At 41.6% G+C, this 23,727-nt stretch overlaps 1 protein-coding gene across 2 annotated transcripts in view; it reads right to left on the bottom strand.

Moving 5' to 3' along the window:
- The window catches only part of PCSK6 (proprotein convertase subtilisin/kexin type 6), a 188,450-nt gene that overhangs the window by 29,774 nt on the left and 134,949 nt on the right, over nucleotides 1-23,727 (bottom strand). Inside the window, exons 14-15 of one of the 2 annotated variants that reach the window (XM_087428846.1) lie at nucleotides 438-617; nucleotides 234-272 (exon numbers count right to left, since the gene is read on the bottom strand). In XM_087428846.1, the coding sequence (XP_087284972.1) occupies nucleotides 234-272; nucleotides 438-617 (219 nt within the window). The remainder of the gene's footprint in view (nucleotides 1-233; nucleotides 273-437; nucleotides 618-23,727) is intronic. The other variant, XM_087428847.1, reaches the window with a different exon arrangement.

Below are 23,727 nucleotides of genomic sequence, written 5' to 3'. Positions count from 1 at the left end.
CTGTTAGCACCTTTGTCCTTCCCACATTCTGGCTACAAGGACTGAAAGGGGATGAGCTCGAGACAGTCAGGAGGCTGAGACGTGAGACGGGGGCCTCTGAGGAAAAGGGGGTGCCCCAGGAGGAGGCTCATTAAGCAGCAGGGGGCAAGTCCCAGTTCTGGTTGGGCATACAGAACCTCAGCTTCCCGGCCTGGGAAGGTTGGAGAATACTTACTGGTATGAAGCATACTTACTGGTCTGTAAAATATTAGGAGAGCCATGCGTGGAAGGAGCTGTGTGAGTGCAAATTACCATCATTATTATGACTTCCAGGAGAGAAAGAAGACATACAATCATAACCCCACCTTTTTCCAGGAACAGCCCCACATTTTAAGAGCTACAGTGGAAAACCAGAACTTGCAAAGGCTAGCCATGTCCTCTGGTTTCAGGTTCATTACCTGTGTAGTCCTCTTCGTCCTCGGGAACCTCGGCCTGGGACGGCAACAGAGCGGTTTTGGGTGGCTCGAGCTCCGAGGCCGAGAGCTCCAGCATCCGAGAGCGTGACTGATGGGAACTGACGGTGGTGTATGGGTGCTCCGCCGTGCCGTACAGGATGAGGCTCCATTCTTTCAACTTCCCTGGAAGGCACCAAACCCACAGAGTGACCCCACGGCCAGGAAACTCCCTCAGGAAATTCTTGATGTACTCTGGCCCCTTGGCCTGGCCAGAGGCCTCTGTCACTCACAGAAGTGCCAGGCACTGCCTGGCTCGGCCCCTGATCCCTCCTCCCACAGCAGGCCTCTGCATCCACCACCTCCTTTCCTAGTTACCTGAGGACCAGGGATGCACTTGCTGCCCAGGCCACGTTTTCTGACCTGGGTCTCACTGCAGCCTCCCTCAATTGGCCTCCACCCCCATGACTGGCAACAGCCTCCTCCCCCTCTTGGAATATCCAGTGGGTAGATCTGGGGCCAGGCCTGGCCCTGAGCCTTGTCCCATAAGCCTCCAAATACAATAGCTGGGTTACACTGAGGAGACCTGCTGTTTGGACTCTCAACCCTGATCACAGGAGCACTGGTCTTGTGCTCTTTCCTTCATAGCTAGCCCGGGGCAGGTGAGGAAGTTTGGTGGGGTGGCAGTGGTGGTGCAAACCCAAATGTCCACAAAGGCTGGGTGTAGGGAGGACATCCTCGAAAACAGGAGGATGAATGGCACAGACTAGGCTGAGTGTGGGGAAATGAGAGAGGCATGGGGAGGACAGTGGCCGAAGGGAGGGCACCCAGCTGTGCAAGGAGGGGAGGGAGGGGGAGGGAGGCAGCAGGGATCCCGCGCCAGAGAACGCCTCCACATGGGAACGATGGCCCGTGCTGCCAGGTCTTCTCAGGTGTAAAGAGAAGTGGGAAACCTGGCTTGCAATTTCCAGGTGAAATCCCTGGTGTTATAAAACACATTAGGAGCCGGGTTAGACATGTCTGTGGGCCGGATCAGTCGCAGGCCACGGGTCTGGGCTTCCCTTTCTTACTGTAGTGTTGCTAGCGTTGGGAGCAGTGTGACCGTGTTGAGGAGGTCATTGCTGTCATTTTCCAACAAATGAGGGGCTGAGGTCCAGTGTGACCTGCCCGAGAACATGCTGCTCATGCTAATGGACTCACTGCTGCCCCAGCCTCTCAGCGTTTATTCAGAACTGGATCAGCCTAACACAAAACACAATCTGCCAGCTGCAAGCCACCTCCAGGAACCCTCATGACTGGCCACCGTGACCCAAGCAAGGGACTGTGTCTTGGCCAGCTTCATGTCTGTGTTGGCTGGGAAAACCCCTGGCTTCCTCTTCATTATCTGTCATTGTGTTTCTTGGCAATCAAAATGCTTTAGGTGAGGGAAATTATTGCTCTGATTCTTTGGTAATGATTTGTGTTTTTATTGTCACTTCTGCTCATACTACTCCCCTTCTTTGCTCTGAATGGCAGGCCATCTGCCTTTAGATATCTGTCTATATACTATTTCTGCAATGCGGGCAGCTCTGCAAGTATAACTTGATGTTGTGTTCCAATTCTGGGAATCTCTTGGACTCCTCAAATCCCAGAATGGGGGACCTGCTTGTCCACATACCCCATAAGCCTGCGGGCTGTAATCCACACTGTCCTAGGTGGGTGCGTGGAAGACAGATGCAGAACTGGCCTGCAGCTCTGCTGGAGGAGGTGATAGAGGGGACGTGACAGCCAGTTGACCTGCGAGCTGGACCTGGGCAATCAGAGGCTCCTCACCCCTTCCCTGTCCTTGGGATGTATGTCCTGCTCACCGTTCCCAAACTAGGAGCCATTTTAAGGACACAGCCTTGAGAGAGTAAGGCGTTGCTGAGACCATCTGGACTGAATATGTGACTGAACCCAGTTAAGGCCTCTATATAAACTTTTCAGATACAGCAGGCGGGTGTGGAGATCTGCTCGTCTCCAGGTGCCCAAGACAAGCCTCATATGTGTAAGTTCCCTTGCTTATTACAACTGCCATCTACTAATCTGGAGTGTCTGCCTCTTTCTTCGGTCTCTCCTTGCCCTCCATGCATGGGAACCAGTTTTGAATTTCACCTGGGAACTCTGGGGCTTGTTAACCAACAGCTCACCAGGCCAAACTCTGGTGCTGTTCTAAACGGCATTTGACTTTGATTCAGTTCCACAACGTAACACAGAGCAGCCCTGTTTCTTTTAACCATCGCTCTAGCCAGGCAAGGTCCAGACCCTGAAAGCCTGCAGCCCCCAAGCCGTCCCAAGTCAGGCCCCGTGTCACCTGGGCCTCTCCGGGCCTGGCCAGGATTAGAGGGTGTAGGTCCTTCAATTTGAAAAAACACCCTGAGCCATTTCCTAGGACACGGTCTTCCACAGGGTGTGGTTCCTTTAGACACTCTGTGGCCATTTCCCTAACACATTCCTAACACAGGCTACACAGTTAACGATGACAACACTAGAAGCACTTCACATGGGCACAGGTGCAGAAAACACAGTCCCTGGTTATGAATCATCATCCGTTCTCAACTCCTTAGGAACAAATTAAAGCTATATTTCAAAACCACAAAGCAATCTGGGCATTTTAACTACTGAGTGATGAACTGTGATTAAGGTGGGAGCATAATGACTACACGACAGGGACCAAGGGCCCTCTAAGCTATAATTTGAGTCAAGATTTATTTCAACACTATATGATGTCTCCAAAAACACCCACCAAAGGCCTCATCACTAAAATTAGATTCTTATTTTCAGATATAGCTTCGGCAGGACAAACAAGAGGGGCTGTTCTGGGCTCAGGACCAGCACACACCCTGTATGGAGGGAGGGAGAGCAGAAAGAATTCCAAGAAACCAAGAGAGTAGATCTGAAGAGTCCTCATCACAAGGAAAACATGTTTTTTTTTCTTTTTTGTGTGTGTGTCTGTATGAGACGATGGATGTTAACTAAACTAACTGTAATCATTTCATGATATATGTAAGTCAAGTCATTGTGCTGTACACCTTAAACTTATACAGTGCTGTATGCCAATCATATCTCAATAAAACTGAAAGAAAAAAAAAGGAATTCCAAGAAACCAGCAGTAGGAGCTGCCTTCCAGGAAGGGGCTGAGGGGGAGGCTGGGGTTCAGGAACGGAAGAGAGACTTCATTTTTATAGTTTTCCCTTGAGGACTATTTGATTTTTTAAAACAAACCCACAGCATATATTACCTTTCACATATATAAATTTTTTTTTAAGTTTAAAAAAATATATGAACAAAGTGGTTGTATGGTCAAGGAAAAAACATTAAAAAGTTTTGATACTCTGGGCTTTTGATTTACATTTCTGAATAAGTAATAAATATGAATGGCTCAAAATCCAAAAGTATAAAAGAGAATACAGTGGAAGGTTCCCTCCAGCCCCATCCCCTGGCTACTGTCTCTCTCCCCATGGGCAACCTGGTTACCTGTTTCTTGTGCATCTTTCCAGAAGTATTTTATTCTTATCCCAGCAAATATGAACACGTATTCTGCTCCACCCTATTTATTAACACACCTGGTAGTACCTTCTGCACTTTGCTTTTTCCATTAACAATGCATTTTGGTGATCTTTCCATCAACTGCATTTGAGAGGTGTTGTGTCATTTACTTAACAATCCCCTATGACAGACATTTAGGTTGTTTCCAAATATTTGCAATCACAAACAGTGCTATAACCTTGGTCACATAGGGAGGGACCCAGTGAGGTGGGCAGAGCAAGGACCCTGGCGCGACATGGTCTGGGTTTGAATCCTGGCTCTGCTACCTACTAGCTGTGTGACCTTGGGTAAATCATTTAATCTCTCTGTTCTTCAGTTTCCTTATCCATAAAGAAGGGATAATAATATTTACCTTATGGAGTTGTTTGGGGGATTAAATAATTTAAAGATGGTAAAACACTTAGAACAGTGACTGCATACAGAAGCCGTTATATAAGTGTTTATTAAATAAAATCTAATGAGTACATTATATCATACATGTGTAAGTATATCTGCAGGTTACATTCCTAGAAGTAGAATGGGGGAATCAAGAGGAATGTGAGTTGGTCATTTTGACAGACATTGCCTAATTGCCATCCACGCAGTCAGGTCCCTTTACTCTGTGACATATCAACAAGCCTGCTCCCTCACAGCCTTGGAACTCAGAGAAGTTCACTTGGCATTTCTCTTATTGACATAAGAAGCTGAGCATCTTTTCATACGATTAAGAGCTATACTCCTTTCTGATTTGATAAAATTTGAAGCAATTTATAAACTCAGCAATTTACCAAAAATACTTGCTGGGAACAAGTGATGAGACTTCAAAGATACATAGAAGTGCATCTTAGCCATCTTCGTACCAAGTACAAGTGGACCAAGAAGGTGTTTTGCTCACTTGGTTTAAATTTCTGTTCCTTCTCTCCATCTGCAAGAGATCTTCATGAGAGCCTAGGAGGGGCCAGGTGCTGTGCTAAGGAGTCAGGAGCATGGAAGAGAGAACAGGCAGGGAGAGGGTGGTGGGCTGGCGGTAACCCCTTCCTGCACGGGCCCCGAAAGAAGACCCCCTTTCCCAGTAGGGGTTATGTGGAAAACTTGACCCGAGCCTGGACACATTGCTCTCCCTTCTCTTGTACTTAAAGGTGGACATGCTCTTTTTAACTTCTGCCAAGGCAGTCTCTCTGTTTTTCATGCCTTCATAAGACATGAAAATAAGTGTTCTAGTATATGGCATAAATTTGAAGTGAGATTCTCTTTTTAAGTTATTTTTTCCTAATTATAAAAGAAAGACCACTATTAAATACTAAAACATATAAAGAAGAAAATAAAAATCACCTATAACTTGCTTGGCATAGTCTCTTCTTGGCTATTTTCTATGCATGTGTATTTTTTATATAGTTGAAATCACATAGTACACCAATTTCTCCTTTTCTTCTACTTAGCACTATATCATGTTAATCACATTCAGAAATTATTTACCAGTTTATTGTCTTCTCCCCCTTCACCAGACTAGAGGTGGCACGTGGGCAGAGAATGTTTCTTTCTTACTTGGTACACTGGCTTCAGGGTAGAGCAAGTTTCTGGCATGTAGTAGGTACTCAATAAATGTTTGCTAAATTAATAAATCAATATGTTAAAACATAATTTTTTTGACAGCAAAATATTTCACTGCATGAATGTAACCGTTTACTTAACCAATCTCACATGATAGGTTATAACAAGATATATGTTCCAGTTTCCTTTTTATTTTGGCTTTTATACATGAATTTTCCAGAAACATCATTTGCTGCAGTCTAAACTACTTTCTCTGGATAGATTCTCCAAAGAGAATAAGACATTGTTAAGGCTCTTAACACATAAAGTCAAATGACCCCTCCACGGTGTTTGGCGCCTCATGAGGCTTGATCAAAAGCAGCCAGGTGAGAGACCACAGGTCATCTGGGTGAAGCAGTTCCCTTAGAAGAATCCCACCCAGTACACAGTCCCTTCCCCAATCCACAGTCCCAGCTGAAGCGAGTCAGAAGGATCAGATACCAGTGACTTGACGTCACAGATTAAAGCAGAGACACACAAGAACCTGTGGGCTCTCATCCTCAGGGTGATGCTCTCCCTCTTGCCAAGTCAACACTTATTCATCACCCGGAGCATCCAGCACACACTAGGACTGGGTCCCCAGGGCCAGCTCCCGCCACACTCACCATCCCCAGAGCCCGCACTGGCTTTGGGGAGAGGAGGCACGTGGGTGTGGAAAAACCAAGGAAGAAATAGAAGGAAAATACATCCAAGGGCTACACCAGACCAGAGATGGAGTCCACACTCAACAGAGCTGCCATCCAGAGGCAGGAGGATTTTAGAACGTGCGTCTGCTCTGGACAAAGCATTTAACAAGGACATATTATTTACTATTCAAGATACTCGGCAAGCCTGTTCAAGTTCATCCTTACAACATCCCAACTAGTTCCTTAATTTCCAGGTGGGGATCTTAAAAGATGTCCAAAGCCAAATTCTTTGGCTTTCTCTCCATCAGATTCCTGAGCCTGTAGAAGAAAGAATGGCACATCTACCTGCTTGAACACTTGGGCCAGCACTGCCAGTACTCTGCCTCCAGATGTCACCAGATAAGCCCAGGCAACTGTAATCGTGAGGCAGAGGATAATCCGTGGCTAATGCCCTCTGAGGCTGCCAATAATGGCTTTATCATCATTCACTATCTTTAATGCAGCATTTCCCCTCAATGACTTGAATTCATAATGAACAAATAGGATTATTCCTATTATTCAAAGAAAGAACCAGAATTAAGAGAAGACTAAGGTTGAATTTGCCACTGGGAAAATCCCGGCAGTAATGAAGCTTTTCTCTCCCCAGCATTTTGAATTAAGTATTAAAAATCCTTGAGAGGGGACTTTACAATTGGAGACAAAGCCTGTAGAAGTAGAGGAAAGGTTTTGTTAGATTAAGGACTCTGAGCTAATACTTTTGAATTCTTGGGGTTTCTCTGGCCATAAGAGAAGTTATTAACAATAAAGAATTTATTAATTCTCTCCCCACTCACATATTTAAAACATGTAGGGAGAAATTCTTTAATCAAAACACAGTAAAGAAAGAGAGGCCAAGAAAAATCAAGAAATATGTTTCAGTCTAACACTCCACTGGAAGTTTTTGCCTTCTGAGGTCCAGTGAACCTGAGTTACAAAGTTTAATGCAGAGGTTTCAGTGGAAGGAATAAAAAAGGCTCACTTTTGTCTGTTTATAAAAATATACAAGAACATTTTAAAACGGTATATTTTACGGTAAGTGAATTATATTTCAATAAAGCTGTGATATGAAATACTGTATACACACCAACACACACACAGAAATACCAAATTTTACTCAATAAATTGAACACATAGTTAACAATGCACTTTAAGTCCACATTATGGCAAGCAAGAGGGAGGAAGATAAAGGGAATTGAGGAAATGGCCTGGAAAGGATAAGGAAGAATGCACACACGTGTGTGCCCCCATGCACGCACATGCACGCACACATCTGCATGCACACCCTCAGAGCCAGATGTAAGAAAGAGGAGATGGCAGAATCTTCCCTATGATCTTGTAGCCATAAAAACCCTTAAAGATGGTATTTTCAGTGCCAGGAAAAGGATCTAGAAGTCCCAAGCTCCAGTGTTTATTTGAGTGAAGTGTAGAAACAAATACACATTCGGTAAAGAATAATCATTTGTACAAAGCACCAAATAGCCCTTTCATTTTTTCAAGGCATTTATCTGGTTCTCCCAATGTTCTTTCTTAAAATGCAGCATCCTGTTCTTGTTTCACAGATAAAATCTTTTATCTTCCCTGAGGATACTTATGAGATAATAGAAATTATATATTGGTCTCCACCCTTGGTTCCTGGCACAGAGCTCCTGAAATCCTTCTAATTTCCTAACTGATAAGAACACTAGGAACATCTCTTATTCTAATATTTGGTCTTTGACCCTCTCCTGACACAGGGCTCCTAAAACCCTTGTAAATTCCTAAGTGATACGAGGACTAGGAGTATCTTTTGTCCTAATGAGGTGACTCTGGATGGCTCCTGGATGGGGGCTGGTCACCAGAAAGACCAAGTCACGATTAGAAGCTTGGAATTTTCGCCCCCCAACCCCCTTCTCTAGAGAAGGGTGAGGGGCTAGAAATCGAGTTAATCATTGATTATGCCAGCGTGATGAAGCCTCCATAAAATTCCAATAGTACAGGATTTGGGGAGCGTCTAGGTGGGCGAACACATTAACACCAGGAGGGTGACACACCCCAACTCCACGGGGACAGAAGCTCCTGTGCCCAGGACCCTCCCAGACCTCACCCATGTATCTCTTCATCTGGCTATTCATCTGTATCCTTTAATAAACTGGTAAACGTAAGTAAGTGTTTTCTTGAGATTTGTGAGTCACTCTGGTAAATTAATCGAACCCAAGGAGGGGATCTTTTTTTTTTTTTTGGTGAGGAAGATTGGCCCTGAGCTAACATCTGTTGCCAATCTTCCTCTTTTTGCTTGAGGAAGATTGTCGCTGAGCTAACATCTGTGCCAATCTTCCTCTATTTTGTACATGGGACGCCGCCACAGCATGGCTTGAGAAAAGGTGTGTAGGTCTGCGCCCAGGATCTGAACCCACAAACCCCAGGCCGCCGAAGCAGAGTGCGCGAACTGAACCTAACCACTGTGCCAAAAGGCCAGCCCCCAAGGAGGGGATCTTTAAAAGCTCCGATCTATAGCCAGTTGGTCAAAAGCATAGGTGATAACCTGGGCTTGTGACTGGTGTCTGAAGTGCATGTGTGTGTGTCGGGGGTGGGGGGTGGTCTTGTGGGACTGAACTCTTAACATGTGGGATCTGATGCTATCTCAGGCTAGAGAGTGTCAGAATTGAGTTAAATTGTAGGACACACAGCTAATGTCACAGAGAATGACCCATTTGGTGACCAGAAGTGTCAGAAGTGAAGTGTTCCATGTAAGTAGTAAAGGAGACTCACAGGAGGGAAACACAGTAGGGAAGAACCAGGTTTTTCCCTACTCAGGAGGGAAAGACTGAGTTTTTCTATTTTGTAATACCAATTGTCGTGTTTTTGAAGTTTTCTTTCCCTGCCTAAATTGCCCTTTCTCCTCCAATGTAAACACTTTCCATGAGAAACAACGGCAGTCAGAAGAAAACGGCATATCTTTAAAGTGCCGAAATAAAAAAAATTCTGCCAACACAGAATTCTCTATCCAGTGAAAACACCAGTCAAAAATGGGTTGAGTCACGGCACCATGGAATTCCTCTAAGCAGAGTCAAAATCAATGCATTGATAAATGAGCAAATAAACACATTTTTTAAAACAAACAGAAAAAGGGGTTGAAATAAAGACATTTTGAAATAAATCCAAGCTGAGCAAATTCATGGCCAGCAGGCCAGCACGATAAGAAATGGTAAAGGAAGTTCTTCAGGCAGAAGGAAAATGATACCAGATGAAAATTAGGATCTACAGGACAGAATAAAGAGCACCAGAAATGATAAATATGTAAGTAAACACGAAAGAGTGGCTTTTTTTAGTCTCTTAATTTCTTTAAAAGACAAAGACTGCTTACAGCAAAAATATCACTATAAGATGGAGTTTGTAACACACGTGGAAGTAAAATATAAGACAAGTGTAGCACAAAGTGGGGGGTGGCGGGAATGGAAGGACACTGTTATTAGGTTCTTACATTTGTGAAGTGTGAAGCCACGTAATATTAATTCTAAGTAAACTGTAATACATTAAGGATGTGTACTGTAATCCTTTGAGCAACCACACAAATATGGCTAAAAAGCCAATAACGGAAATAATATGGAATGTTCAAAAATACTTAATCCATAAAAAGGCAGGAAAAGAGGACCCTTTTAATACTGCTGGATTTAGTTTGTTAATGTTGAACTTGGAATTTTAGTATTTATGTTCTTGAGTGAGACTGGTTGAAAATTTTCCATTCTCATAATGTGCTATTGGGATTTGCTATCAAGGATATCCAGGCTTCATTAAACTAGTTGGGGACTGTTTATCTCTTTCTACTGTCTGGAAGAGTTTATGGAATACTGACATTATTTCCCTCATTTAAATGTTTAGTAGAATTTGCCAGTGAATCTATCTAGCCTCAAGTTTTTTTTAATAGAATCAATTTCTTTAATAGGACAATTTTAATTTCTTCTTGTGTCAATTTTTCTAAGTGTCATTTTTTGGTTCATTTCATTTATAATACCTTCTTATAATAACTTTAATGTATACAAGATCTATAATAATGTTCCTCTTTTTCATTTCTGAAATTATATATTCTAAATTTTTTCCTTGATCGGTCTTCCTTAGACACTTATCAATTTTATTCATTTCTTCAGAGAACCAACGTACGGTTTTGTTGATTCTCTCTACATATGTTTGTTTTCTATTTCATTAATTTCTGCTATTTTAAAAATTCCTTTTTTCTGCTTTCTTTGAGTTTGTTGGTCTTTTTCTACTATCTTAAGCTGGATGCCTAGCACATTAATTTTCAGCCTTTCCTCTTTTCTAATACACGCAGTTAGGGCCATAAATTTCTCTCTCGCCACTGCTTTACCTGCATCCCACTGGTTTGGACATGCAGTATTCTTATTATCATCCAGTTCTAAATATCTCCTAATTTAAATTATGATTTTCTTCCTTTGACCCATAAGAAATTTAGAAGTATTTTTCAATATTTGAATATATGGGCCTTTTCTAGTTATCTTTTTTATTTTGATTTCTAACTTAAGTATAACGTCAGAAACAGGGTTGATATGTTTCCAATCCTTGGAATACCTTGAAGCTTACCAAATGGCCTACTATGTGGCCAATTTTCATAAATAGTCCTTTTGTGCTTGAAAGGAAAGTGTATTCTTCGGTTGTGTGTAGTATTCAAGTAGGTCTGTTAGACCTAAATTGTCAATTGTGATGTTCAAATCTTCTATTCTTACTGATTTTTGCTATTTCATCTATCAATTATATTTAAGGTATGAAAAATCTCCTTCCTTGTGTGTGAGTTTGTCTTTTTCTCTTTGTAGTTTTAACAAGTTTTTGCTTTATATATTTTGAGGCCATGTTAGAATTGAACCAAATCTTTTATCAATATGTAGTGACCTCCTTTAACTCTAGTAATGCTTTTTTTCTTTTTTTTTTTTGTGAGGAAGATTGGCCCTGAGCTAACATCTGTTGCCAATCCTCCTCTTTCTGCTGAGGAAGATTAGCCCTGAGCTAACATCTGTGCCCATCCTCCTCCATTTTGTATGTGGGATGCTGCCACAGCATGGCTTGATAAATGGTGCATAGGTCCGCGCCCTGGATCCGAACCTGGGAACCCCAGGCCACCGAAGCAGAGCGTGCAAACTTAACTGATATGCCACTGGGCCGGCCCCCTAGTAATGTTTTTTGCCATAACATTTCTGTTTTTCTGATGTTAATATAATGACACCAGCTTTCTTTGGGCTAGTATTTGCTTGGTAAACCTTTCCCCATCCACTTTATTTTTAACTTTTCAGCTTTCTTATATTTTAGACATTGTTTTTGTGTATAGTGATATCAGTCAGTCCCAATAGGAAGCAGACAGCATAATTAAGTGAGGATAATCCAAGGCTTTAATAAAGAGACTATTTATAAAGGTATGAGCAGAGCATAACAAAGTCACAAGGGATGGTGGGGTTCCCTGGTGCTAGTAAGAGGAGAGGTGACAAGCCCTAGGGTGTACTATATTCTATAGGCAAGAGGAGGGTGGAGCTATGACCTTGAGGGATGCTGGCTGCTAAAGGGAGCTAGAGGGATAAGTAACTCATAAATATATCTCCTTTCTGCCTCCATTCTCCTGCTGGAGCTTCCCCTTGGCTGAACTCAACCATAAGCCACAGGCAAAGAGTCTGTGGATAGGCTGCCTCCTAAGGCAGAGGGGGTAAAGAAGAGTGGAGAGTGGGTCTGGTGGGTAAATGAAATACGCCTGGCACAACAGCAAATGCATTTTTAAAAAATCTAATACGACAATCTTTGTCTTCTAAATGAAGCAATTCCTCTATTTACCTTTATTAAACTACTGATATAGTTGGACTTTTTTTTTTCCCGTTTTTCTCATTTATTTTATTGAAAGTTGGACTTATTTTTAACAAGTTGCTTTGTGTGTTCTAGTCGTTCTACTAGTTGTTCTGTTCTTGGTCTTCCTATTGCCAGACACAGAAGTTCACAACATCTCCTAACATTTCAATTTTGTGTTTGTTTTGGGGTAATTTGTTAGCAATTTAGAAGAAAAAAAATTACCTTAGATTAATAAAAATGAACAGATTATGAAGAAAATCAAATCATAAACAAACTGGGAATTAAAAAAAACTATCAAAACTCTGGGAAGAAATTTAAGATTATCTTTAAAAAATATAAGTCAAATAGCAGACCAGAAAAAAATATTTATAGGAGCTGTGACACATAAAGGGTTATTACATCTGTATTTTACACGTAGTACTTTTATTAGCTAGATAACAACAACACTGAGACCACAACAACACTGAGACCTCTTAGGACAAAAACAGAAAGGGCAACTTTCAAAAGAAAAAACTCACCTTGTACACAAACATTTGGAAAAGTGCTCGTTCTCACTGGTAATTACCACAATGCAAATTAAAGAAAGATATCATTTATCGCCTCTAGAACCAGCAAATGAGTGTGCCCACCTGGCCCAGTGAGATTGTAAACTGGGTCAACTATTTTGAAAAGCAAATTGGAAATATGTATCAAAAGCAGATATATTTGTGGTTTCTACCTCTTATTTGTCCAGTAATTTTACTTTTGGTGAATGATCCCAAGGAAATAATTTTAAATTTAAGAGAAACCTTTCTGCACTAAACTGTCATTTATAATAGCAAAAAACCTCAGAAAACAATCTACATGTCCAACAACAGAGGGACACAAATAAATTACGGTATTTCTACTTGGTGAAATAATATAAAATATATAAAATGCCGCTTACATAGGATTTATAATGACATTAAAAAGTGCTTGACATGCAAGTAACAAAAAGGAATACAAAATAATATACGCAGCACGATTAGAACTCTGTAAAATGTCAGGAGAAAAAGACCAAATGGAAATATAGACGTATTTTTGAACATGCTGTGTTTCTGAAAATAATAAAGTCAAATGTTCAAAAATTAAATGCACTTAAATAATCTGGGGAGGATTTGGTCACCAGAATTTTGACCAGGGAGGCAGCGCGAACATGGAGGCGCAGCTTTGTACCTAGATGCTAACAGTGGAGAACCTGAGAGAGGGGTTTCAGGAGAGCTCTTCCTCTTCCCGTATCATTTTGTTTTTCATTTTCATCAACATTTAGAATTCTATTTGCAAAAAAGAAATAGTAAAGAAAAATCTCATCTTTTTGTTAGGCTCACAATCAGGAGATACAGAACCAACTGAATGATGCCATGATTCATAAACGTGCACGGTGGCGGCTGGGTTGTACTCATATCTAAATAAGTGGGAATGCTATACTGCTTTTTCTCCTGAACAAGGAGACTTTGGGGAACAGTGCCACTATGATGGTCCCTTGAAAGAGTGGAAGGCAGGCAAAGACCAACTAAAACACTGAGTAATACTGAAGCAAACGGGGTTAAAAATGGAACTTTTGGACAACCGTGTATATGGTGACTGGAAACCTCACCAAGCTCTTCAGTTCTGTTTCCCGGGAAGTGGGCGTGATACTCCATCATCATACTTTCCAGAAATGAGAGTTTAGTGACAAACTTGAAAGCCAGCACAGAAGGCACATACTGTAAGTCTGACTTGCTTTCCAGCTGCCAGAACAAGATAGATTGAGCCATCCATCACAGATTGCAAAATTTCAACTCTTATCTTGGAAATGAAGATTAGCTCAAAACAGATGTCAGTTAAACAGAGGTCAATAAAACTAACAATAAAATGAGAACAGCTATGCTCTTAGGGAAAAAGAAATGTATGAAAGAGCTACTGAAAGGAAATCAAGAAACCACGGAACTTTTTATGATGAAAAAAGGGAAAAAACAGTCACACAGGAGAGACTAATTTCTTCCCCTTTCAACTGATTATTAAACGTTTTACTGAATGCGCACAGCTGAAAACAGAGTTGATTAAAATTATAAGAGCTCTTGATGTAAACAAGGTTCATGGTTGCCTGCACATTCGTTCATTCAATCATTCAATAACTACTCATTAACCACGTTCTAAGTGCTGAGCACTGGGGAGAGAGAAGACCTAGTCCTGCACTTCCAAAGGCAAGCTTTGCCTGTCAGCAGCAGAATCACACTGGACTAGTTCTAAATGTGATGCCTTTGGTTCTCTCTCCCTCTCTAATACTTCAGAGATGAATGAAGCTCGTGTTCAATCTGCCACCTGAACATGTGCTTTAGCCCAGGTGCCCTAGAAAATAAGGGTCTGAGGCAAAGCCCATGGGCTGAGGCTTTATTGGGAGGTGTAATTCCAGGGCAACCAGAGTGGGGGAGGAGGGGCGAGGCAGGGAAGAGGAGGGAAAACAAATACCAAGGTGGCTGCAGCTTCACAACAAAGCAGCAAGGTGCTTGGCCAGGGGATATCTACCAAACAGGCCTTGTGAGCTTTATCTCCTGTCTCTCATTGGGCAAACCTCCCGTGCACTTCCAGGTTGTGGTTCCTGCCCCCTCCGGGCAGCCAGATGCTGGAGAGGTAGATGCCACACCTCACCTGAAGTGGAGAGAAAAGCCACAGCCTCCCCAAGTCCTGCTGGGTTTGACCTGACTCCCTAGGGCCACTGCAGCTCCTACCTGTGAGGAACAACTACAGCGGTGCCCTAGCCCAAACCTTCACCTCAGAGGAGGCCGGGGGAGCGCAGGAGATAAGTGCGGGCCAGACCTCTCCACTGGCCAAGAGGCAAGGCCAGAGCGCAGCGAGACTGAGCCAATCTGGGGAGGCACATAACGGGTCCAGGGTGACATAATGGAATAAAACGTGATCAATACACGTGACTGGAGATAGAAGGCATGAACTATCATGAGTAATGTTTGAAAAGAACCTATTTCCCTGGGCCTTTTTTTCAGTCTTCTATTCAAGGGAGTGTAGCATCTTTGTGAGACACTGCTTAATAGTTTAAGTCAGAAATGCAGAATTTGGTATATAAGTGACACATGTGATGGGTTCCAAGGAAGCTTAACATCAAGAAATAGTTATCGGTGCTTTTGACATTTCAGGCACCATGGTCAAACACAGATTATAATCTTGAAACCTTTAAAAATCCTCATGAAGGATGTGTTCATATAAAGCCCTCTTACATTCGAACCTCACCCAGGCCTGTGAAGTAGATACTATTATTCTCACCATACATGTGCAGAAACGGAGACTGAGAGAGGTTCCAGGACCAGGCCAGTTAAGTGGCCCCGTTGGAACTCAGACCATATCTGCAAGATACTCTGCTCTGGGCTTACCCAAAACAGGGACCCAAGGCCCGAATCCTGTGTCCCGAAACTACTGTATGCAGCAGCCTGGTCTTCCTCTCACCACCCACCTTCTCATAGACACTTTCTTTTCTTAGTCAAGTTGACTGGAATGTGGTTCAGGTTTGATTTTAACTTATCTGTGGCCCCCCTACAGCTTACTCTGCAAGTTTTGGCAAACACACTAAAATTCTGCCTGGACCTCTTTGATCTTGCTCTGGCTTCAACTTTCAGGTCTGTGGGAAGGAGAGAACCAAAGATGGGATTCACGGAAGCAAGCAGGTGGAGTCAGGTGTACTGGGCTGAGCTCCAAAGAAAGCCAAGACGTGTGGGAACTTCTTAAACGGCTCTGACCCCGGGGAACGCACCCACATGCACACGAAAGCCACTGTAAAGCCAATGCAGTTGGCGGTGTATTATCTCCTCACAGCAGTTTCAAAACCAAGCTGTCGGTTAGCAAATTTTTGTTTCTTTTGTTTGGAAAAAATGTTGCTTAAGAAGAAGAAAGAATAGAAATGTACCTGCTGAGTTCAAGACTTGAAAGAGTTTTCCATTTCAGTCCTTTGACTGGATAGCAATCCAGCTTGCCCTCAGCCTCAGCAACAGATTCTGTCGTTTTCAAATTCCTGGGTTCTGCAGAATCACAGCCAGTTTAATCTTCTGCAAAGGCGCTAAGGCAGGTCTCTACCAGTTACTTCTGGGCTAGAACTTTCCCAGAGGGCAAATGCACCAGTTCCTAAAGGCTGTGGTTAGAACCTACACTTGTAGCAGGTAGGTGATAAGAGGGAAGAAAAGGGACCTGAGCTTCCAAGATGACCTACTATGTGCCAGGTTGTGCTAGAAATGTTCACTCCCATCAGATGCTCACAACATGCCTATGAAGGAATTATTATTACTCACAAGGCCTCCCAGCCAGTAATCAGTGGAGCCAGTGTTGGGACCCAGGCCTTTCTACCTCTACATTCCTTCTCTTTTCACCAAATCACACTGTGGCCCCAAGTGCAGAATACCACGCACATTCTGGTATTTGTTTTGCAATCCCTGCTTATTGGCTTGTTATCATGACATTTACCTTCCTGAATTTTAATTTATATTTTGTATAATTATTACAAAGATTATCTTTTGTTTACTGGTTATTTATATTTTTTTTTAATGAATTGCCTCTTCAGGCTTTTTGCCTATTTTTCCAGTGGGGTGTTTTGTATATTTCTTAGTGATTTGTAAGCCCTCTTTTATATTAAGGCTATAACATGTTATAAAGTTCTGTTTTCAATCATCTAACTATGGGGGTTGAGATGTCAGAGATAAAGAGGGTGTCTGCCTGTGTATTGGAATTTTTTATACAAAATATTGTTTTTTAATTTTCCCCTTTGGAAAAATTACTTTTTAGCATATTGAAAATTCAAATGGCAACTATTTACTGATTAGCAACATTTAGTCAGAAAAACAGTTTTGTTTATTAAATAAGCAGCTTAAATCAATGGCAATTAGACTTTCACTCCTCTGAGTTGGCCTTGGAAAGAAATGAACCAATGAAATAAGAGCCTCTGATTGTGATGTCTAGTCCTGGGGGATGGATCAAGGCTCTACTCAGAGATGGGCTGGCTCTGTTGGGATAAAGAGGAGTTGGCGAGTTGGGGGCAGAGCACACTGTAAGGTCTGAGCCTTGGTCATACATTGAATGCATCCCCCTTAAAGTATACTTATCCCCAAAGAAAGACAGTCCTCCACCTATATAATTCCCAATATGCAGTGGTGTGCTGGGGCTGGCTCACATTGACTTAATAGAGCTGATTGTTAACATTTCTGGGAACTTTGTGAGCTGGTTGTTCAACATAGCTGTTGTTAAAAATTAAATTATATAAACTTACAATTAGTTATATTGAAAACAAAAGTAACGAAAACTCAAAAATCATCACTTCCTAATTATTTTACTGTACTTTGTCATTATCTATGATTTGGGGGTTATTTACATCTGTCTACTGGTGGCTACTGTGTATCTCCTCCCAACTCCGCTTTCAGTGACGTCACACTGGCAGCTTGAAATCAGCTATGGTCGGAGCATTTACACTTGGAAACTGACAAACGCTGCAAACACAGGCTTGATTTATTGTTGATAATCTAGACTTAAGAAAATGTTAATAATGCAGACTAAACTTAAAGATGCATTATGTCTGTAGCCATTACATTGGGAACAACATAAAAAAAATGAGGAAATATTCTTCCAGTATTTGAAAACTATTCTCCAATTCAGCAAAGAAGCTGCCTCAAATCGTTGATGAATGAATAAAGTTCTGACTTATATTTATTATGTCGGAAGGACAGTTGTTCATCAACTGCAACCATAGGCCAGCTATAGATACAAGAGTTTGGCAAAAATCAATGAAAGCATGCTCTGAGAATCAATCGGCTATATGTAATTTACAATACAAATAGTGTGCATTTTATTATTATTGTAAATTGTGTGCTATACATACTTTATATCAGTAAAATTTATGATACACTTATATGTTATATACACAGACATAATTTTTATATACACAGTCATGTGTAGCTTAATGACGGGGTTATATTCTGAAAAATGCGTTGTTAGGCAATTTCCTCATTGTGCGAACATCATAGAGTATACTTACACAAACCTAGATGGTATAGCCCATTACACTCCTAGGCTACCCTAGTGCCTAGATATGGTACTAATCTTATGGGACCATCGTCATATATGCAGTCCGTCATTGACGGAAACGTCATTATGCAGTGCATGACTGTATACATAGTTTCCCCCCAAAGTGCTAGTTGTTAAACATTTACCATCACATAGGACAATACCGGTCCATGGTGGGAAAATGGGGACAGAACAGGATGCCTCAAATAACACCCAAATAAACAGGCCTCTTAATTCCAGGTAACAGAGGACTCAGTTCAATTGCAAAATGTAAATAGGCTAGAGGGGGCAGCAAACTATGGGCACAGACCCACTACCTGTTTTTGTAAAGTTACATTAGAACACAGCACACCCGTTCACTCACATATCTTCTATGGCTGTTGTCACACTGTAATGGCAGAGTTGAATGGTTGTCACAGAGACCAGAAAGCCTAACATATTTACTGTCTGGCCCCTTACAGAAAAAGTTTGCAACCCTCAGGCTAGAGACAAGTGAAAAAGACCATCTGTGAATTACTGGACTTTGTCCAAAATATTTTATAAATATTTTTCTAATTTTAATTTTGTGGTATTTTTTGCCAACCAGAAGTTTCTAATTTTATGTGTATAAATCTACCAAAATAATGATTTCCTCTCCAAATGGTTAGCCAATTGTCAATAGCTTTTATTCAACACTTCATTCTCTCTTGACAAATCTGAAATGCTACACTTAGTGTATCCACAAGGCTCTATTTGAGGACTCTATTCTGTTCCCCTTGACTTATCTGTCTATTCTAGCACCAGTGCCATACCATTTTAATTATTATAGTTTAAAAATGTTAAATATCTGCATTTAATTTTTTCAGAATTGCTCTATTTGCTGTGTTCACTCTTCCAGAAAAGCTTTATAATCATCCAGTCAAGCTCCTCCCACCCCCTTAATTTCATGGTGATATTGATTCGGATCGTGTTAAAATTGTAGATTTGTGAAGAACAGATATCTCAATGATACTGAAGCCAGGAACACAGTATATAGGAAAAACCCTTAAAAATCAATCACCATCTGCTCTACGTGCCTATTGTGTTTCAAGTGCTCTGGTGGGTTAAAAAAACAAAGGGCCGTGCCCACACCTGTTGGTCACAGTGAGGTCTCAGAAGTCACGTGCTCTCTTGAATCCCGGTTCAGGTGAGGCAGCCTCTCAGGAGAAACAATTCCTAGGAGTCCTGAGCCTAGTACAAAGCAGATGCTCCTAATACAAGACACTTGTTAGTCTTTAATATTTGCTTTGGTTTTTATCTTCTAATTAAAATACATTAAATAAAAAATCCAGCCAAAAATATCCTAAAACCATTGACCACAGGGCTAAAGAGAAAAATATCAACTAAGGGCTGCTTGCGCCTGCCACGGAGACAACTGGGAGGACTCACCATGGTGGGACGGAGTAAGTGGGGGCCCCGGCTGCGATCAGAAGAGGTGCACCCTGAGTCCAGGCTGTGCCCTCACGGCTGGGTGGGCTCAGTCAGGCTCCTAGATGTAGCATGGAACCAGCTTCCTCTTCCACAAAAGGAGGATAAAAACACTCACAATAAGAGTGCATGAGGGGCCGGCCCCGTGGCTTAGCGGTTAAGTGTGCGCGCTCCGCTGCTGGCGGCCTGGGTTCGGATCCCAGGCGTGCACCGACGCGCCGCTTCTCCGGCCATGCTGAGGCCGCGTCCCACATACAGCAACCAGAAGGATGTGCAGCTATGACATACAACTATCTACTGGGGCTTTGGGGGGAAAAAAAATAAAAATAAAAATTAAAATATCTGTTGTAAAAAAAAAAAAAGAGTGCATGAGGAGTCATGTTAATAAGAATAATGTTAAGCACTTGACATAGACTCTTGAATTTAATCCTCCCAACGGTCCTATGCAGAAGAGAGACCTGAGGCTCAGAGAATGGAAACAACCTGTCCAGGGCCACTGCTGGCGAGTGATAGGATATGGATCTGAAGAGCAGGCTGGCTCCAGAGCTCAACTTCTAAGCTATGCTAGTTCTTTAAAAACAAGCAAATACAGGCATACCTCGGAGATACTGCAGATTCAGTCCCAGACCAGACCATCACAATAAGCGAATATTGCAAAAAATCGAATGACATGAATCTTTTGGTTTACTAGTGCATACAAAAATTATGTTTACACTATACCGTAGTTTATTAAGTGTGCAATAGCATTACGTCTAAAAAAATCAATGGACATACCTTAATTAAAAAATACTTTATTGCTAAAAAATGTTAACCATCATCCGAGCCTTCAGCGAGTCATAATCTTTTTGCTAGTGGAGGGTCTTAAGCTTGGATGTTGGTGACTGCTGACTGATCAGAGAGGTGGTTGCTGAAGTTTGGGGAGGTTGCGGCAATTTCTTAAAATAAGAGACAATGAAGTTTGCCGCATCAATTGACTCTACTTTTCACGAATGATTTCTCTGTAGCATGTGATGCTGTTTGATAGCATTTTACCCAGAATAGAACTTCTTTCAAAATTGGAGTCAATCCTCTCAAACCCTGCCACTGCTTTATCAACTAAGTTTACATAATATTCTAAATCCTTTGTTTTTATTTCAACAATCTTCACAGCATCTTCACCAGGAGTAGATTCCACCTCAAGAAACCATTTTCTTTGCTCATCCATGAGAAGCAACCCTTCATTTATTCAAGTTTTATCATGAGATGGCAGCAATCCAGTCACATCTTCAGGCTCCACTTCTAATTCTAGTTCTCTTGCTATTTCCACCACATCTACAGTTACTTCCTCCATTGAAGTCTTGAACCCCTCAGAGTCATCCAAGAGGGGTGGAATCAACTTCTTCCAAACTCCTGTTAACGTTGATATTTTGACCTCTTCCCAAGAATCACGAATTTTCTTAATGGCATTTAGAATGGTGAATCCTTTCCAAAAGGTTTTCAGCTTACGTTGCCTAGATCCATCAGAGGAATCACTATCTACGGCAGCTACAGCCTTATGAAATGTATTTCTTAAATAAGACTTGAAAGTTGAAATTACTCCTTGATCTACGGGCTGCAGAATGGATGTGGTGTTAGCAGGCATGAAAACATTAATCTCCTTGTGCATCTCCATCAGAGCTCTTGGATGACCAGGTGCATTGTCCATGAGCAGTAATATTTTGAAAGGAATCTTTTTCTGAGCAGTAGGTCTCAACAGTGGGCTTAGAATATTCAGTAAACCATGTTGTAAACAGATGTGCTCTCATCCAGCCTTTGTTGTTCCATTTATAGAGCAAAAGCAGAGTAAATTTAGCCTAATTCTTAAGAGTCCTAGGATTTTCGAAATGGTAAATGAGCATTAGCTTTAACTTCAAGTTACCAGCTGCGTTAGCCCCTAACAAGAGAGTTGGCCTGTCCTTTGAAGCTCTGAAGTCAGACATTGACTTCTCTCTAGCTATGGAAGTCCTAGATGGCATCTTCTTCCAATATAAGGCAGTTTCACCTAGACTGAAAATCTGCTGTTTAGTGTAGCCACCTTCATTAGTGATCTTAGCTAGATCTTCTGGAGAACTTGCTGCAGCTTCTACATCAGCACTTGCTGCTTCACTCTGCACTTGTATGTTATGGAGATGGCTTCTTTCCTTAAACCTCAGGAACCAACCTCTGCTATCTTTAAACTTTTCTCCTGCAGCTTCCTCACCTCTCTCAGCCTTCATAGAATTGAAGTGAGGGCCTTGCTCTGGATCAGGCTTTGGCTTAAGGGAATGTTGTGGCTGGTTTGATCTTCTATCCAGACCACTAAAACTTTCTCCACATCAGCAATAAGGCTGTTTGACTTTCTTATCATTTGTGTGTTCAGTGGCGCAGAACGTTTAATTTCCTTCAAGAACTTTTCCTTTGCGTTCACAGCCTGGCTAACTGTTTGGCACCAGAGGCCTTGCTTTTGGCCTGTCTCAGCTTTCAACATGCCTTCCTCACTAAGCTTCATCATTTCTAGCTTTTGATCTAAAGTGAGAGACGTGCGACTCTTCCTTTCACTTGAACACTTAGAGGCCATCGTACAGTTATTAATTGGCCTAATTTCAATATTGTTGTGTCTCAGGGAATAGGGAGGCCCAAAGAGAGGGAGAGAGACTGGGGAACAGCTGGTCGGTGGAGCAGTCAGAACACACACAACATTTATCAATTCAGTTTGCTGTCTAATATGGTTGCAGTTCATGGTGCCCCAAGATAATTACAATAATGTCAAAGATCACTGATCACAGATCACCATAACAAATATAATAATGATGAAAAAGTTTGAAATGTTGTGAGAATTAACAAAATGTTACACAGACACATGAAGTGAGCAAATGCTGTTGGAAAAATGGCGCTGACAGACTTGCTTGACACAGGGTTGCCATAAACCTTCAATTTGTAAAATACACAATATCTATGAAGCACAATAAAGTGATGTGCAATAAAAAGAGGTATGTGTGTACACACCCACACCCACACATACATATGTATCCACCTACACCCACACACTGAAACACACATATACATATATACACACACAATACTCACATGCATGCATACACACTTACATACATACCTACGTGTACACATATATAGATACACATAACATCCACTCCCATACATGCATGCATACACATACACGCACACAGTTTGGTACTCTGCCTTATTCCTAGATGGATTTAAGACTAACTGTTTGAAGGTAAGAAAGTCCAAATCAATTAGTCCAAAGAAACTATTCTCCAGTGGTACACTGAACATTTTTTTTCTCACACACATATGGAAAATTGAGATGTATTTGCTCTAAAGCAACTACATCTTTATGTTACTTTATTTAATTGTGCAATCTAAATCTCTGTGATCTTCTTTCATTCTGACCTCTTTGGAAGAAATGTTCCCCATACATGTATTTTTTTTTCCTGAGGAATAGTGGCCCTGAGCTAAAACCTGTTGCCAATCTTCCTCTTTTTGCTTGAGGAAGATTGTCCCTGAGCTAACGTCTGAGTCAATCTTCCTCTATTTTGTATGTGGATCGCCACTGCAGCATGGCTTGATGAGTGGTGTGTAGGTCTGCGCCCGGCATCCGAACCCGCGAACCCCGGGCCGCTGAAGCGAAGTGTGCAAACTTAACCATTACGCCACTGGGCCTGCTCTTGTACATGTAGTTTTTGAAACTTTTTATGATGGAAATTTTCAAATAAACACAAAATAGAGAAAACAGTACAATGAATTCCCAAGTCCCCATCACACAATCCTGACAATCATCCACACTTTGCCAATTTTGATTCGTTCATCTCCTCCCCACTCCTCCACTCCCCTATCCCAAACCCCCTGGAGTATATTAAAGCAAATCCTAAATGTCATTAATATTTCACTTGTAAATACTATAGTATATATCACTAGCAATAAGGACTTTTTTTCTCATAAACCTTAATTCCTTATCATCTATGACTCTGTTTAAGATGCCCTAATTCTATACTGATTTTGAACAATGAGATAAAATAACACCCAGTGCCTGATGGAGAATACAAAAGCACTAATTATCATCCTAATCTTCTCTTGTTCCTTTGATAAATTTTACTTCTTCCCTAGATCAGTGGGAATCTGGAAATGCTGGTGAAACCAAGAAAAACCTGGCA

Source organism: Ceratotherium simum, chromosome 3 (genome assembly GCF_057802395.1).
Source record: "Ceratotherium simum simum isolate JZ-2026a chromosome 3, ASM5780239v1, whole genome shotgun sequence".
NCBI lineage: Eukaryota > Metazoa > Chordata > Mammalia > Perissodactyla > Rhinocerotidae > Ceratotherium > Ceratotherium simum.
The sequence above is the reverse complement of the archived record's forward strand: the minus strand, read 5'-3'. Positions and strand labels throughout refer to the sequence as shown.